At 44.8% G+C, this 15,996-nt stretch overlaps 1 protein-coding gene across 1 annotated transcript in view; it reads right to left on the bottom strand.

Moving 5' to 3' along the window:
• Positions 1-15,996, bottom strand: part of LOC120047193 (regulating synaptic membrane exocytosis protein 2-like) — a 221,937-nt gene that overhangs the window by 81,473 nt on the left and 124,468 nt on the right. Inside the window, exons 10-16 of the mRNA XM_038992724.1 lie at positions 15,770-15,816; positions 15,410-15,522; positions 12,506-12,553; positions 5,409-5,539; positions 4,755-4,926; positions 3,933-4,092; positions 1,852-1,920 (exon numbers count right to left, since the gene is read on the bottom strand). Coding sequence (XP_038848652.1) covers positions 1,852-1,920; positions 3,933-4,092; positions 4,755-4,926; positions 5,409-5,539; positions 12,506-12,553; positions 15,410-15,522; positions 15,770-15,816 — 740 coding nt within the window. The remainder of the gene's footprint in view (positions 1-1,851; positions 1,921-3,932; positions 4,093-4,754; positions 4,927-5,408; positions 5,540-12,505; positions 12,554-15,409; positions 15,523-15,769; positions 15,817-15,996) is intronic.

The following is a 15,996-nucleotide window of genomic DNA, read 5'->3' as shown; positions in this document are numbered from 1 at the left end:
GCACACAGTGGCATAATGGTTGGTGGCTTTCAAAATGCTGAGGCTCTCTATATTCAAATAAATGAGGGCTTGGTCTCAACTCAATGTTCATGTGATTCAAGTCATTGCGGTTAACATTTTTGCATTAAACATGAAAATAGCTTTTAAAAAAATCAGAAACATTATAATGACTTTTCCCTGCTAGACTGATTAGTCCATGGAACTTGAATGAGTTCGTTACTCAATAATCGTCCATGGCCAGGAGGCATGGTTAAGGTCAATGCTTTGCGCCATTAACGTTGATTAACATTCAATAGAGTGTATAGCACATTAAAATGAGTTAAACGTAACCGTGAATCAAAGGTAGGATTAGGAAGGAAACACAAGACATTATGAAATATGAGAGGAAAAGTTTAACCTTCACAGCTACTTTAGTTTGACACTTTTATCAATTATCTCCAAATCATTATATTTTCTCTTCCAAATATGTTTGAAAGTGAGTTTGCTGCATTGTGAAACCTGAATTCCTTCATGCAAAAACCTGAATTCCTTCAAATCATACATAGAAGGGAATCCTGATACCAAAAATATACAGTATTATGTGCATGAATAGTATGTTAAAATGATTCACAATCAAGTCCTGCATAACACAATGTCATACATATTTACTATAGTAGAAACAGAGAAACATTAAACCAATTCCACCTGACATTACATTTCACTATCTAACATCTGCAGTCTAACTATCAGCCCAACACTGGGGTAACTAAGTACCCAGCTCTGCAATCAGCTTGCTTTACGTGCACAACCCAAATGTAATTCATTGGTTCTCTTGACAAGCCTCTTCACACATGACTAGAAACTGTGTGTTAAGCATATATACTGTGTATAGAGGAGAGTAGCTCAGATCTGAATTAACAGGACATAGCCAGCAGAGAAGAATGACTGCATTATCCTAGTTAAAACCACGGCAGTGACTTCCCAATTCAAAAAAACAATCAATCTATTATTCCTGTGAATAGTTATCATCTTTTCTCTCTTAGTGTAGTATCAGTCGTTTGATATGGAGAAGGTAGGAGGAAAGTGGATTAGCAAAAATCTCTGGGAAACAAGGGTGGAGGAAAGAGGAGAAAGGGTGAGGGGAGAGAGAGAGAGAGAGAGAGAGAGAGAGAGAGAGAGAGAGAGAGAGAGAGAGAGAGAGAGAGAGAGAGAGAGAGAGAGAGGAGAGGGGTATTCCCACTGAGTGAAGGGATATTATGGGCATAGTGAGGGAAGAGGCTGTGATGTGAGAGAGGGGGACTGATGAGAATGTTACAGAGGTGGGAGGGTTTCCTCCTCATCTATTACGCACGCACACACACACACACACACACACACACACACACACACACACACACACCTGCACACACACACACCTGCACACACACACACCTGCACACACACACACACACACACACACACACACACACACACACACACACACACACACACACACACACACACACACACACACACACACACACACACACACACACACACACACACACACACACACACACAGCTGTCTGTGTGCTGCCTGGCCTGCTACAGTTCGCTCTCTCAATGTGCAGCAGCGCCAGGCTGAGACTGGCGTGGGCGCCTGCTGCCTGTGTCGAGGAGAGCAGCTAGTAGAGGGAAGGAGAAGAAACGCACTGCTCCTTGTAGAGCTGCTGCAGTATCTTAGCTAGCTACCTTCTTTAAAACATCACATGATCCAGTACAGTACATTGACATACATACAGCTGTATGTTCATATACTGTTTACCCCTGCGTTAGCTGCATCGACAGTATACTGATTACTAATCATGTGTGACTCTGTCAGAAGTATCTTACCTGACACTACCCCAACACCATCTTCACAGTCATAGTCAGAGATCTCACTGTCGCTGATTCTCTGAGATCCTGGAGGAGAGATGGAGTAAGGAGAGAAGAGGAGGATAGAGGTTAGTTTACTCCAGGGTCTGTACTCTTCCCCTGGTCAGACCATGGCTCTGTGGCCTAGCTGTCACCAGTGTTGTCCAGTTGGTCTCTAGACTCTAGATCAATGCCCCAGTCCTGGACATAGTAAAGCAGCAGACACAAATAGAACACTATTTCTTTTGAGAACACTATTAAAACAGTATTATATCTCAAAGTCACGTTCTTACATTGACCATCAATGACCACACTTCATAACCAACACAGGCAAACAAGGCCTACATTTACTCTCCTGAACTATACTGTCTGCCTCTTCTGATTTTCCCCACCAACGTTGGAGCTGCCTATTTTAGATATAGTGTGATATAAAGTCTAATTTAAAGAGAACAGCTGTAACATATAGCTAGTGTGAGACATGACGTTGGATGTGATGTGAACAACATTGTGTGGTCCTCTCCATCTAGCCTAATTGGCAATAGCATCCATGTTTTCACGGTGGTGCTTTGAACTGACATTTCAATCATTCAATGTCCATGTGAAGATGGAGTCTGAGAGGTATTCTACCGTCTCCCCCGTCTACACAACTACTCCCTCCCTCATCCCGAGTCGTCCCCTCTCTCACTCTGCACTCGGTTGTTTTTCTGACTTCTTCACTGTTCAGTCAACTTAAATCAACTGGACACTTGGGCTTTTACAGAAATGACAAGTGCTGCATTATGGCAGCCACTCTCTCTCTCTCTCTCTCTCTCTCTCTCTCTCTCTCTCTCTCTCTCTCTCTCTCTCTCTCTCTCTCTCTCTCTCTCTCTCTCTCTCTCTCTCTCTCTCTCTCTCTCTCTCTCTCCCTCCCTCCCTCCCTCCCTCGCTCCCTCCCTCCCTCCCTCGCTCCCTCCCTCTCTCTCTCGCTCCCTCTCTCTCTCGCTCCCTCTCTCTCTCGCTCCCTCCCTCTCTCGCTCCCTCACGTCTCAGATGGGCTGAAACTGTTTTAACGCTCTTGTTTTAGAGCAGTCAGCTCTTTCACCTAACACACACAGACAGACGCACAAACGCCCTGTAAAAATTGTCCCAGCTGTTGAGTAAAACTCAATTATCACGGTCAATAATCTCAAGCCTTAACATTGGAAATACATGTGCAGGTTACATACATTAGAAATCTGTCAAGTCAAGTGCAAATACAAGTTCACACCCAACAGATACAACAGACACAGACACAAGCAGAGGAGAAGAAGAGCAAAAACCAGCACAATTATCATAATGTTTTTCAAAGGGAAAATGTTGGCATTTGGCGGGAGATGAGACAATGCATTGCACTGAGAAAACAAGTGGTCAACATATTCAAATGACAAACAGAGGAGTGGACAGAGCTCTTCTGATAGAGCTAAGTCACCAGGATCTGGACTGGGAAACAGAAACCTGCCGGGCCCGAGACTGACCATGAGGCGGCCATCTTGTTTAAGGACTGCGGTGGAGCGGAGAGGGAGCATAGCGAGAATCAAAGGGAATTGTGGGATAGCTAATGGAGGAGTGGAGTGAGAGAACACTTTGGAGGTAGAGAACAGTGCAGTAGGACTGAAGCAGAGGGGAGAGACAGAGTCTTCGTATGAACAGCAACACTGAGTGGAGAGAGAGCTCAGTAGAGAGAGCAGCGTGGAACAACAAGCGGGGACCGTTACCTGAATTGTACGAATACGGCCCCTTGTCTGTAAGTATCAGGTTGAGTTGAAAGGGATAAGAAAACAAACACCATATGAACATACTAACAGTAATAAATACTTCATAAATCATTCAGGCTTGGCAGACAGGCAAAGACAGTTGGTAACAGGGCACCTGCCAGCCACCATACTGGCTTTTCAAAATCATCAAACGAACGGTTGGTTCGCCACTCATGTCTCATTCCCTATCCTGAGGTTTGGGGTTCGAACAGACAGGAGCTTTCCTACACAGTTCTAGTATAGACAAGTATACAGGTTATGGATGTTAGGGCAGAGGGGTAAACCTACTCTGTATGGGTAGCCTCCTCGTGGGGCTCTCTCCGTGGAGCTGTCTTCGCTGGGGGTTGGGCGAGGCGCGGGGGAGGGGCATGGAGGACACGTCGTGGGTCTGCAGCTTGTACCAGTGAGGCTCATCATCCAGCAGGGCTGTCTCCAGCTCTATCAGTATCTAAAGGAGAAACACACCAGAGTCACTACACACACACATACAAACAGGCATGCGTGCATGCACACACACACACAAACACTCACAGTCCTCAACACACTAGCCACTGCTAACTGGACTCATTCCAGATTCCATAGCAGATCAAGACCTCCACAGGCATGGCCCAACATCATTTGTTAAATAAGGTTTTCCAGCAATCCTGATTGGAAGATTCTGAATTTCCTGCTTATTCCCTCCAACCGGGAGGATTTCTGGAAGTTTCCCAGAATTCTGCAACCTTATTGGCAGTGAAGGACAGAGTATGTGAGTATGTGCTGATGTTACAGTAAGCATCATGGGTCGATGACATCAACCCCCAGTAGCCTATCATCCTTCCTATGGAATGTAGGGTTTTATCAAGAGCTTGACCCTATTGGTTGGATTAGTTGAGCTATCAGAGTTACTGTCCAAATCCTGACTGGATGGGTATGTTTGGTATTATATCAGAGACGGATGAGTGCCTGAGTCTGGTTAAGTGGTGGCGCTGCCGACTCTTGTTACAAATATAGCCTCAGCCGCTTATCTCCGTGTCCCTCTATACATGTCTATCTAACTACCTTCCGACTGTCTCTGTCCATAAAACAATAGAAAACTATAAAGAAACAAGAAGAGATGGATGGGCTTACCTCTCCCAGGAACTCGCTTTCCTCCTCCCTGACCCTGGCCTGGTCCCACAGGGTGATCTCCAACATGCGCTCACGGAACTCCCGCCGGTGCACAGGAGAATACATAAAGGTCTGGTTCCATTTGGGCTCTAAGGATTTCTTTACCGTTTTTGTTCTCCTCTTGCTTTTGTCGCTGGAGGAACAATAATTCAAACTGTTTTTATTTACAACCATGGTAGAAAAGCCTCTCGAACAGGTCAACACAGCACAGGACGATGGGATGAGCTGGGGAGGGAGCGTCATGTTGGAGCCCTGTTCAACTTTCTAGCATTACTTCCATCTGTCTGAGAGGTGGTTCTCTGAGCGCAGTGAAGGTGTAGGTCAACGTGATCACATAATGATCTTTGTGACGATAGCAGTTTAAATGCAATGTGACATGTCCCCAAATTCAATTACCAGAAATAAAAAATTAGAAGTAAATAAAACCAAAGACATTCTTACCATAAATTCAACATTCAGTGAGACTATCATGCGAGCGCCCAAATCTGTATCATTCAACCAATGGCAACTTTAGGATATTGGAGGATAGGTCTAGCCACTAAGCAATGGCTGTAGATGGAATGAAGTAAAATGCTGCTAGCTCGATCATCCCGTAGTTACTGTCTCTTCTCTTACCTTCTGTCAGGGAGGAAGTAGATTTTGACGTAAGGGTTCCTGGGGCGGCCATCTTCCCTAGAAGGCAGGTCCTTGGCTCCCAGGATGGTCACTATTAGCTGATGGCCCACTTTGTCATACCACAGTTTGACCTATGGATGGGACAGAACAGGGTCACATGGTCACTGGGCTGCCAGTGGGGAGGGGGGGCTCTATATCAGGGTGACCTCATAACCCTCCACTTGGAGAGCTACTGGGTGTGCAGGGTTTAGCACCAGCCCTGCTCTATACTAACTAACAAACACACCTGATTCAGCAAATCAAGGTCTTGCATGGTGAGCAGCTAATTAGTCAAATCACTGGATTGTGTTAGATTAGAGCAGGGCTGGAGTTAAAGCCTGTACACCCAGTACCTCTCCTGGAGGAGGGGTGGCCACCCCTGGTTTACATATTAGGCATTAGCAGGTCACATGCTCTTCGGGGGGGGGGGGGGGGGGTGATAATAAAAACATACATGTTTGTTGAGATACGGAAATAAGGAGATGATATGATCATATCAACAACAACAAAAAGTAGCAAAGGTTGAACAATGAGAGCCTAAATTATCTTAATAGTGTGCACAAAGCAGATATGTACTGTATGTAGCATGACCTACATCTTACCATGACCTACATCTTACCATGACCTATATCTTACCATGACCTATATCTTACCCTGCGGCTGCACGAGCCACATTTTCTAGGTGTGTTTGAGTGGAAAGGATAATACAGTATGTGTATCTGTATTCATATCTACAGTATCCTGGCTCTTGGTATCTAAACCACTACAACATGAGAATGAAGACCAACATGCTTTGAAATGAACACGTACGGCTTCTGAGTGTGAAATTGTATTTGGAACCATACAACACAATGCAGGCCTCTACGCTGACCTTTTTTACAAGGAGCACGTGTGCACCTAAGTTGAAAAATGTAGGCACACACGAAGATATTTAGGAGCACAATGAAAAATATTTGAGGTACTAAAGCTAGAATCCTTCATTTTTGTAGGTGTACTAGTGCTCCTAAATTAAAATTCCAGGACGTATAGCAAAATATTTGGCACATATGCTAGTAAAATGGTCGTACTGTAGAGCCCTGCAATGCACAGATACTCAGTGTATAGGTAAAATATACATATAAATCAATCATGCTGTCATGAGTGGCATCAAAGACACTTCACACTTGTCAGAGCGAAGTATGGACATAACAGAGAACACTTAGAAGTAAAAAATGAAAGAAAGAACATTTACGGAAATAATATTTCTTTTGAATTTTGGGAAATATTTGATTCAAGAAAATTAAATGAAATACTAGAGGAAAATCAAGCCTTCTAAGCTCTTGCCCATACTTATGTAGATAATGATGGGAGGAGTCTTAAATCATTGCATTGACTACCATAGTTATTTCATTATGCATGCAGCAATACAAAGCAACAGCAAGCACTTAATACATACAAGATCAGTCAGGAGATCTGATATTGTCAAACAACATAGGCAGTATGGGCCTTCAGGTCAAACAGCTTGCACTAGGAAAACTTCCTCAACATTGAAGTCCCCTATGGAAAAGATGTACGTGCAATTCTGACCATACTACAGCACTGTCCAACCCTTAAGCGACAGATTCACCTTGAAACCCCTGATGTAGTACATTACACTGCCTATATTTCCTGTACAGTCGGCTACATCATTTACATTGACATTATTGCATGGCCTGGTTAAGTAGAGCATAACACCACTTGTACAGAAGGCTAATAGATCTACCTCTAGGAGCTGAGCCTAGGGTACACTACACACCTATTTATAGACTTCCATTCTCACCCTCTCCTTATCTGACAGATAGGTGATGTATAGCCAACACCTCACACTACCTTTAAATGAGGAAACCAACAGTGCATATCATACCAGAAACTCCTATACAGAATACTGTATATATATTTTGTTCTAAGCTAAGCTGATACTTGACAAGGACATGATGGGACAAATATACAAATATGATCTCCCAAATAACATGAGTACTACACACTCCAACTGTAACAAGCTAGCTAGAGTAAAACAACTCCTCAAAAATGTCCCACGGTAAGATAGACACCTTGCCCGTTTAGATCAAGTGAATTCTGTATTCAAATTGTAAAATATTATTTTAAATCTGCTTTAAAATAAGGGACAGTTATCTTAGCCCACTTTTAACTGTAACATGAAACTTATGGCCATTCAAAAATGTAAACATAAATATTTCCCAAACTTTGTGTTCATGATTAGCAGTTGTTGACCGCTGTTGTTATGGCAACCTATTCAGGACTTAAGGGAGTCAAGCCAATGAGGACGAGGGTCCAGTCTAGTTTCATGTTCCACACCGCAAATAAGCTAATTTATTTGTCCCACAAAATGTAATAGTTTTACTAAAACATTTAAGGAGACACCCTCCTTTAATTGCCAATGTGGAGCACTGTTGTAGCTGACTAGGTACAAAAGTCTCATGACAGCTAGCATGTTAAGATGGCGCTGAAGAGGATGGCTGATGTTTTACATGCCCGTAACCAATTGTGCTATTTTGTTCATTTTTTTGCGTTGTTTGTAACTTACTTTTTAACTTACAGTGGCAAGAAAAAGTATTTGAACCCTTTGGAATGACCTGGATTTCTGCATAAATTGGTCATACAATTTGATCTGATCTTCAGAGACATACACAGTCTGCTTAAACTAATAACACACAAACAATTATATGTGTTCATGTCTTTATTGTAAACATTCACAGTGTAAACATTCACAGTGTAGGGTGGGAAAAGTATGTGAACCCTTGGATTTAATAAGGTGAAGGTGATCATAAGGTGAATGCACCAACTTGTAAGTCGCTCTGGACAAGAGCGTCTGCTAAATGACTTAAATGTAAATGTAAATGTAATAACCGGTTGACCCTCCTTTGGCAGCAATAAACTCAACCAAACGTTTTCTGTAGTTGCGGATCAGACCTGCACAACTGTCAGGAGGAATTTTGGACCATTCATCTTTACAAAACTGTTTCAGTTGAGCAATTTTCTTAGGATGTCTGGTGTGAACGGCTCTCGAGGTCATTCCACAGCATTTTAAATCAGGTTGAGGTCAGGACTCTGACTGGGCCACTCCAAAAGGCATATTTTCTTGTGTTGAAGCCATTCTGTTGTTAATTTACTTCTGTTTATTGGGTCGTTGTATCACCCAACTTCTGTTGCGCTTCAATTGACAGACAGATAGCCTTATTCTCCTGCAAAATGTCTTGGTAAACTTGGGAATTCATTTTTCTGTCGATGATAGCAAGCTGTCCAGGCCCTGAGGCAGCCCCAAACCATGATGCTCCCCCCACCATACTTTACAGTTGGGATGAGGTTTTGATGTTGGTGTGCTGTGCCTTTTTCTCCACACATAGTGTTGTGTGTCACCTCCAAACAACTCAACTTTAGTTTAATCTGTCCACAGAATATTTTGCCAGAAGCGCTGTGGAACATCCAGGTGCTCTTTTGCAAACTTCAGACGTGCAGTGGCTTCTTCCGTGGTGTCCTCCCATGAACCCCATTCTTGTTTAGTGTTTTACGTATCGTAGACTTGTCAACAGAGATGTAAGCATGTTCCAGAGATTTCTGTAAGTCTTTAGCTGACACTCTAGGATTCTTCTTAACCTCATTGAGCATTCTGCGCTGTGCTCTTGCAGTCATCTTTGCAGGGCGGCCACTGCTAAAGAGAGTAGCAACAGTGCTGAACTTTCTCCATTTATAGACAATTTGTCTTACCGTGGACTGATGAACATCAAGGCTTTAAAATATACTTTTGTAACCCTTTCCAGCTTTATGCAAGTCAACAACTCTTAATCTGAGATCTCTGTTTTCGAGGCATGGTTCACATCAGGAACTACTTCTTGTGAATAGTAAACTCTAATTTTCTGAGTGTTTTTTATAGGGCAAGACAGCTCTAACCAACATCTCCAATCTCGTCTCATTGATTGGACTATAGGTTAGCTGACTCCTGACTCCAATTAACTTTTGGAAAAGTCATTAGCCTAGGGGTTCACATACTTTTTCCAACCTACACTGTGAATGTTTAAATTATGTATTCAATATAGACAAGAAAAATACAATAATTTGTGTGTTATTAGTTTAAGCTCACTGTGTTTGTCTATTGTTGTGACTAAGATGAAGATCAGATCAAATCTTATGACTAAATTATGCAGAAATCCAGGTAATTCCAAAGGGTTCACATACTTTTTCTTGCCACTGTATTTTGTACATAATGTTGCTGATACCGTCTCTTATGACCGAAAATAACTTCTGGACATCAGAACAGCGATTACTCACCACAAACTGGAAGAAGCTTTTTCCTTTAACGAGTCCGACGAGAAAGGTACACTGCTCTCCCGGGAACAGGCCCAGATCCCCGTCATTTGCGTGAAGAAAAGACGGAGGACGAGAACGCAGATCGGGCTGCCTTTGGAGAATCCGTAGGCATGCGAGTAAACTCCCACTGCCATCAAAATTGATGACCTACGATTATGATTATCCTACCAACGGGACATTAAGAACTGTAATATCTTATGTTTCACAGAATCGTGGCTGAACGACGACACGCTGGAGGGATTTTCCATGCACCGGCAGAACAGATTAGCTACGTCTGGTAAGATGAGGGGTGGGAGTGTGTGTCTTTTGTCAATAACAGCTGGTGCGCGATGTTTAATATTAAAGAAGTCTCGAGGTATTGCTCGCCTGAGGTAGAGTACCTTATGGTAAGTTGTAGACCACACTATCTACCAAGAGAGTTCTCATCTATATTAATCGTAGCCGTCTATTTACCACCACAGACCGATGCTGGCACTAGGACCACACTCAACCAACTCTATAAGGCCATAAGCAAACAAGAAAATGCTCACCCAGAAGCGGCGCTCCTAGTGGCCGGGGACTTTAATGCAGGCAAACTTAAATCAGTTTTACCAAATTTTCACCAGCATGTCACATTGAAAACTATTACGGACTACAAAGGGAAACCCAGACACAAGCTGCCCAGTGACACGAGCCTACCAGATGAGCTAAATGCCTTTTATGCTCGCTTCAAGGCAACCAACACTGAAGCATGCACGAGAGCACCAGCTATTCTGGATGACTGTGTGATAACGCTCTCGGTAGCCGATGTGAGCAAGACCTTTAAACGGGTCAACATTCAAAGCCACAGGGCCAGATGGATTACCAGGATGTGTACTCAAAGCATGCGCGGACCAACTGACATGTGACTTCACTGACATTTTCAACCTCTCCCTGACTGAGCCTGTAATACCTACATGTTTCAAGCAGACCAGTCCCTGTGCCCAAGGAAGCGACGGTAACCTGCCTAAATGATTACCGCCCCATAGCACTCACGTCGGTAGCCAAGAAGTGCTTTGAAAGGCTAGTCTTGGCTCACGTCAACAGCATCCTCCCGGATACCCTAGATCCACTCCAATTCGCATACCGTCCCAACAGATCCACAGTTGACGCAATCTCAATCACACTCCACACTGCCCTTTCTCACCTGGACAAAAGGAACACCTATGTGAGAATGTTGTTCATTGACTAGAGCTCAGCGTTCAACACCATAGTGCCCACGATGCTCATCACTAAGCTAAGGACGCTGGGACTAAATACCTCCCTCTGCAACTGGATCCTGGACTTCCTGACGGGCCGCCCTCAGATGGTAAGGGTAGGCAATAACACGTCTGCCACTCTGATCCTCAACACTGGGGCCCCTTAGGTGTGTGTACTTAGTCCCCTCCTGTACTCCCTGTTCACCCACGACTGCGAGGCCAAGCATGACTCCAACACCATTATTAAGTTTGATGACGACACAACAGCGTTAGGCCTGATCACCGACAACGATGAGACAGCCTATAGGGAGGAGGTCAGAGAACTGGCAGTGTGGTGCCAGGACAACAACCTCTCCCTCAATGTGGGCAAGACAAAGGAGCTGATCGTGGACTACAAGAAAAGGCGGGCTGAACAGGCCCCCATTAACATCAACGGGGCTGTAGTGAAGCGGGTCGAGAGTTTCAAGTTCCTTGAAACACACTAAGACAGTCGTGAAGAGGGCACGACAAAACCTTTTCCCCCTCAGGAGACATGACATGGGCCCTCAGATACTGAAAAAGTTCTAATAGCTGCACCATTGAGAGCATCCTGACCATTTGCCTCACCGCCTGGTATGGCAACTGCTCAGCATCTGACCGGTCAGCATCTGACCGTAAGGTGCTACAGAGGGAAGTGCGGGCGGCCCAGTACATCACTGGGGCCAAGCTTCCTGCAATCCAGGACCTATATAATAGGCGGTGTCAGAGGAAAGCCCATAAAATTGTCAGAGACTCCAGTCACCCAAGTCATAGACTGTTTTCTCTGCTACCGCAGGGCAAGCGGTACCGGGGCGCCAAGTCTAGGACCAAAAGAATCCTTAACAGCTTCAACCCACCAAACCATAAAACTGCTGAACAATTAATCAAATGGACAGTCACTTCAAATGCATAGTCACTTCACCCCTACCTACATGTACAAATTACCTCTAACCTGTACCCCCGCACACTGACTCGGTACCCCCTGTATATAGCCTCGTTATTGTTATTTTATTGTGTTACTTTTTTATTATTTTTTACTTTAGTTTATTTGGTAAATATTTTTTTTGCCCTTCTTGAACTGCACTGTCGGTTAAGGGCTTGTAAGAAAACATCTCACAGTAAGGTCTACACTTGTTGTATTCGGCGCATGTGATTTGATGTTGAACAATGTGTTTGAGCTTGTTGTTGCTGTTGAGTGTAGGCTACAGGATCTGGCAATGGAAGGGTGTCTCTCTGAAATATTTCCTTTAGATTAGTTAGCCATGCAAAGAGTCGAGACTCCTGGCATAACCGTATGATCATGTTATATGGTATCAATGAATAATAATAATAATAATGACATAATGCACCGCACTGCAAGGGAAAGATGCCGCCATTTCCCTGGTATGCATTTTCCAAGATGGAGGAAACCAAAAAGGCAAAAGAAAAAGGCGAGCGAAGACCAAAGAGAGTCAGTCTGTGAGTCAGACAGGTGTTTACCTGGACCCTAGGGACAAAAGGCGCTGTTCTTCTACTAAGGCTTTGGCTCTGGATAAGCAAAATTAAACAACAACAAAGAAAAATGCAATGAAACCAAAAAAACATAAAACAACCAACAAAACACACTCACTGGACTCTAACCAGCGCCACAATAACACAAACACATTTTGAGGAGGAGGGGACAGTGTGTGTGTTTTTCCCCACCGTTCATTAGCATCAATCTGCATCTCATTATTCACTAATGTGTTGTATTGTCTTGGAGCCTTATCTGTGGTTCCTGTACCTTCACACCGTAAACCTCAGAGAGAGGAAGAGGCTGCTCTGCTCCCACTTTCACAGAAAAGGTTTGATGACTTCTAACTAAGCATTCCCTTCCGTGCTCTCTGGACGGTAACTTTCCTTCCTTTCTTCATTTAACATTTGCGTTACAATGACATATTCAATTCCAATTGTTCCCTCAACAAGGTTTGAAAATAATACAAATAAATTTCTAACTGCATCCAACGTATTATTCAGCTGGCACTTGATCCAGCAAGGTCAGTATACTACAGTATATTAATTACAGTATATTAATTACAGTATAACTACAGTATATTAACTACAGTACGATTCAAATACTCTTGTTTTGGTTTCAAGGTCAGCTCATTGATGAAATGGAGAGAACTTCTGGATCTGAGTGGTGTGGGGCTGAGTGCTACAGGTAGGGATTGCAGAGATCAGAACTGCAGCCTGATTGGCTGACTGGGTTCTATTTGCGTCATAACTGTCAGCATGGGCCTCCTGGGTGTAGACCTATGAATACTGGAGGGCCTTTGTGTGCCTGCTACCTCTCTCTGTGCTCCTTCTCTCCCTGGCTCTCACTCTGCTCCGCCATGCTCCCGTTACATACAGACAGGAGAGGAGAGAAGCCAGGCGGAGACGCTAGCAGCAGCACAGATTAGATCTCCCCTCCTCGCCAAAGAAAACAACAACAAGCAGAAAGAACACTGACATCAAAAGATTCCTTCTCTTCCTTCCTTCTCTTCCTTCCTTCTCTGGCTCTAGGAGCAGTTTTACTGGAGAGCAACATTACTGTAGAAGGCGTACAGTGTTAACAGACACACAGTCAACTATCAAACATTCTCACCTCTTCTGATAAACAAATACACTATGGACTTGATAGACTGATATATATATTGACTGATATCGGCTGGTATTCTCCAAGAAACTAAATATCCTGAGTGTTGAGACAACAAAATAAGTGTTGGAGGTTAGCATTAGTCTATTTCTGTCTGGCCTCCTGAGTTTCAGAGTTTATTCCTTCCATGTTTATCTTAACTGACAAGCCTTTTACTCACTTCCCCCAAGAGTATATTAGGCATCAGATAATAAGCAACATGGTTCAGGGCAACATGATCTGTGGTCCTATGCTGGGTTGGGATGGGTCTAACTGAACAACTCTCAGAGCTCCAGCTACTCTCCAGAGCTCCAGCTACTCTCCAGCTACTGTCCAGAGCTCCAGCTACTCTCCAGAGCTCCAGCTACTCTCCAGCTACTCTCCAGAGCTCCAGCTACTCTCCAGCTACTCTCCAGCTACTCTCCAGCTACTCTCCAGAGCTCCAGCTACTCTCCAGAGCTCCAGCTACTCTCCAGCTACTCTCCAGCTACTCTCCAGCTACTCTCCAGAGCTCCAGCTACTCTCCAGAGCTCCAGCTACTCTCCAGCTACTCTCCAGAGCTCCAGCTACTCTCCAGATCTCCAGCTACTCTCCAGATCTCCAACTACTCTCCAGATCTCCAGCTACTCTCCAGATCTCCAGCTACTCTCCAGATCTCCAACTACTCTCCAGAGCTCCAGCTACTCTCCAGATCTCCAGCTACTCTCCAGATCTCCAACTACTCTCCTGAGCTCCAGCTACTCTCCAGATCTCCAGCTACTCTCCAGATCTCCAACTACTCTCCAGAGCTCCAGCTACTCTCCAGCTACTCTCCAGAGCTCCAGCTACTCTCCAGAGCTCCAGCTACTCTCCAGAGCTCCAGCTACTCTCCAGCTACTCTCCAGAGCTCCAGCTACTCTCCAGAGCTCCAGCTACTCTCCAGATCTCCAACTACTCTCCAGAGCTCCAGCTACTCTCCAGCTACTCTCCAGAGCTCCAGCTACTCTCCAGAGCTCCAGCTACTCTCCAGCTACTCTCCAGAGCTCCAGCTACTCTCCAGATCTCCAACTACTCTCCAGAGCTCCAGCTACTCTTCAGAGCTCCAGCTACTCTCCAGAGCTCCAGCTACTCTCCAGCTACTCTCCAGAGCTCCAGCTACTCTCCAGAGCTCCAGCTACTCTCCAGAGCTCCAGCTACTCTCCAGCTACTCTCCAGAGCTCCAGCTACTCTCCAGATCTCCAACTACTCTCCAGAGCTCCAGCTACTCTCCAGATCTCCAGCTACTCTCCAGAGCTCCAGCTACTCTCCAGATCTACAACTACTCTCCAGCTACTCTCCAGCTACTCTCCAGATCTCCAGCTACTCTCCAGAGCTCCAGCTACTCTCCAGATCTCCAACTACTCTCCAGAGCTCCAGCTACTCTCCAGAGCTCCAGCTACTCTCCAGATCTCCAGCTACTCTCCAGATCTCCAGCTACTCTCCAGATCTCCAACTACTCTCCTGAGCTCCAGCTACTCTCCAGATCTCCAGCTACTCTCCAGATCTCCAACTACTCTCCTGAGCTCCAGCTACTCTCCAGATCTCCAGCTACTCTCCAGATCTCCAGCTACTCTCCAGATCTCCAGCTACTCTCCCTGAATACTTCAGAGAAAGAAAACATCTGTTCTCAAACCCTCTGTGTCAATCTACACTGTATGATCCTTTCCTGCAGGTAATGTAGGCCCAGACAGAGCCATGGTGTATTGTGGGTATTGTAGTAGGGTACTCACTGAGAGCTGTCCTGACAGGTACTGGGGGGCGTCCCGCAGCATCCCGGGGCTCATGGGAGACGTGACAGAGATAGAGGGGCGATCCATCTTCTGAGACTCAAAGGAACTCGAACCTGAGACAGGACAGACAGGGAGGAGGTCACATGATCAAATCTGAAACACTAATGTTGGTAACATACTTCAAGGAGAGGAAGAGGGAGAGAGAGGAGGGGGAGGGGAGAGAAAGCAAGTAGGGTAGAGAGATAGAAATGAGACATCATCACCTCTCCCTGACAATACCTTAGCTTGATATTTCAAGGTTGATTAATTAACGCAGGCTAATTAGTTATCATTGGGAAATGAAAGAAAAGCCAGACTTACTTGATTCCAGTTGTGCATGTGTGCTGTCTGGTATCCGAGGAATATCTCTGAAAGGAGAGGGGGGGGGGGGGGGGGGGGGGGGGGGGGGGTCAATTGGTGCTAATGCTGAATGCACTGTATTTTAATGGTCCTAAGAAGAGCATTAGTCTTCATTCTCCTGTACAGCAGCTCCCTCCCTCAGCAATACAAAGCAGGACAAATATAGACACTGACAAAGCAAAGGGGTT

The sequence above is a fragment of the Salvelinus namaycush genome, chromosome 5 (assembly GCF_016432855.1).
Source record: "Salvelinus namaycush isolate Seneca chromosome 5, SaNama_1.0, whole genome shotgun sequence".
Lineage (NCBI taxonomy): Eukaryota > Metazoa > Chordata > Actinopteri > Salmoniformes > Salmonidae > Salvelinus > Salvelinus namaycush.
This window is presented reverse-complemented; position numbering and strand designations above follow the sequence as displayed.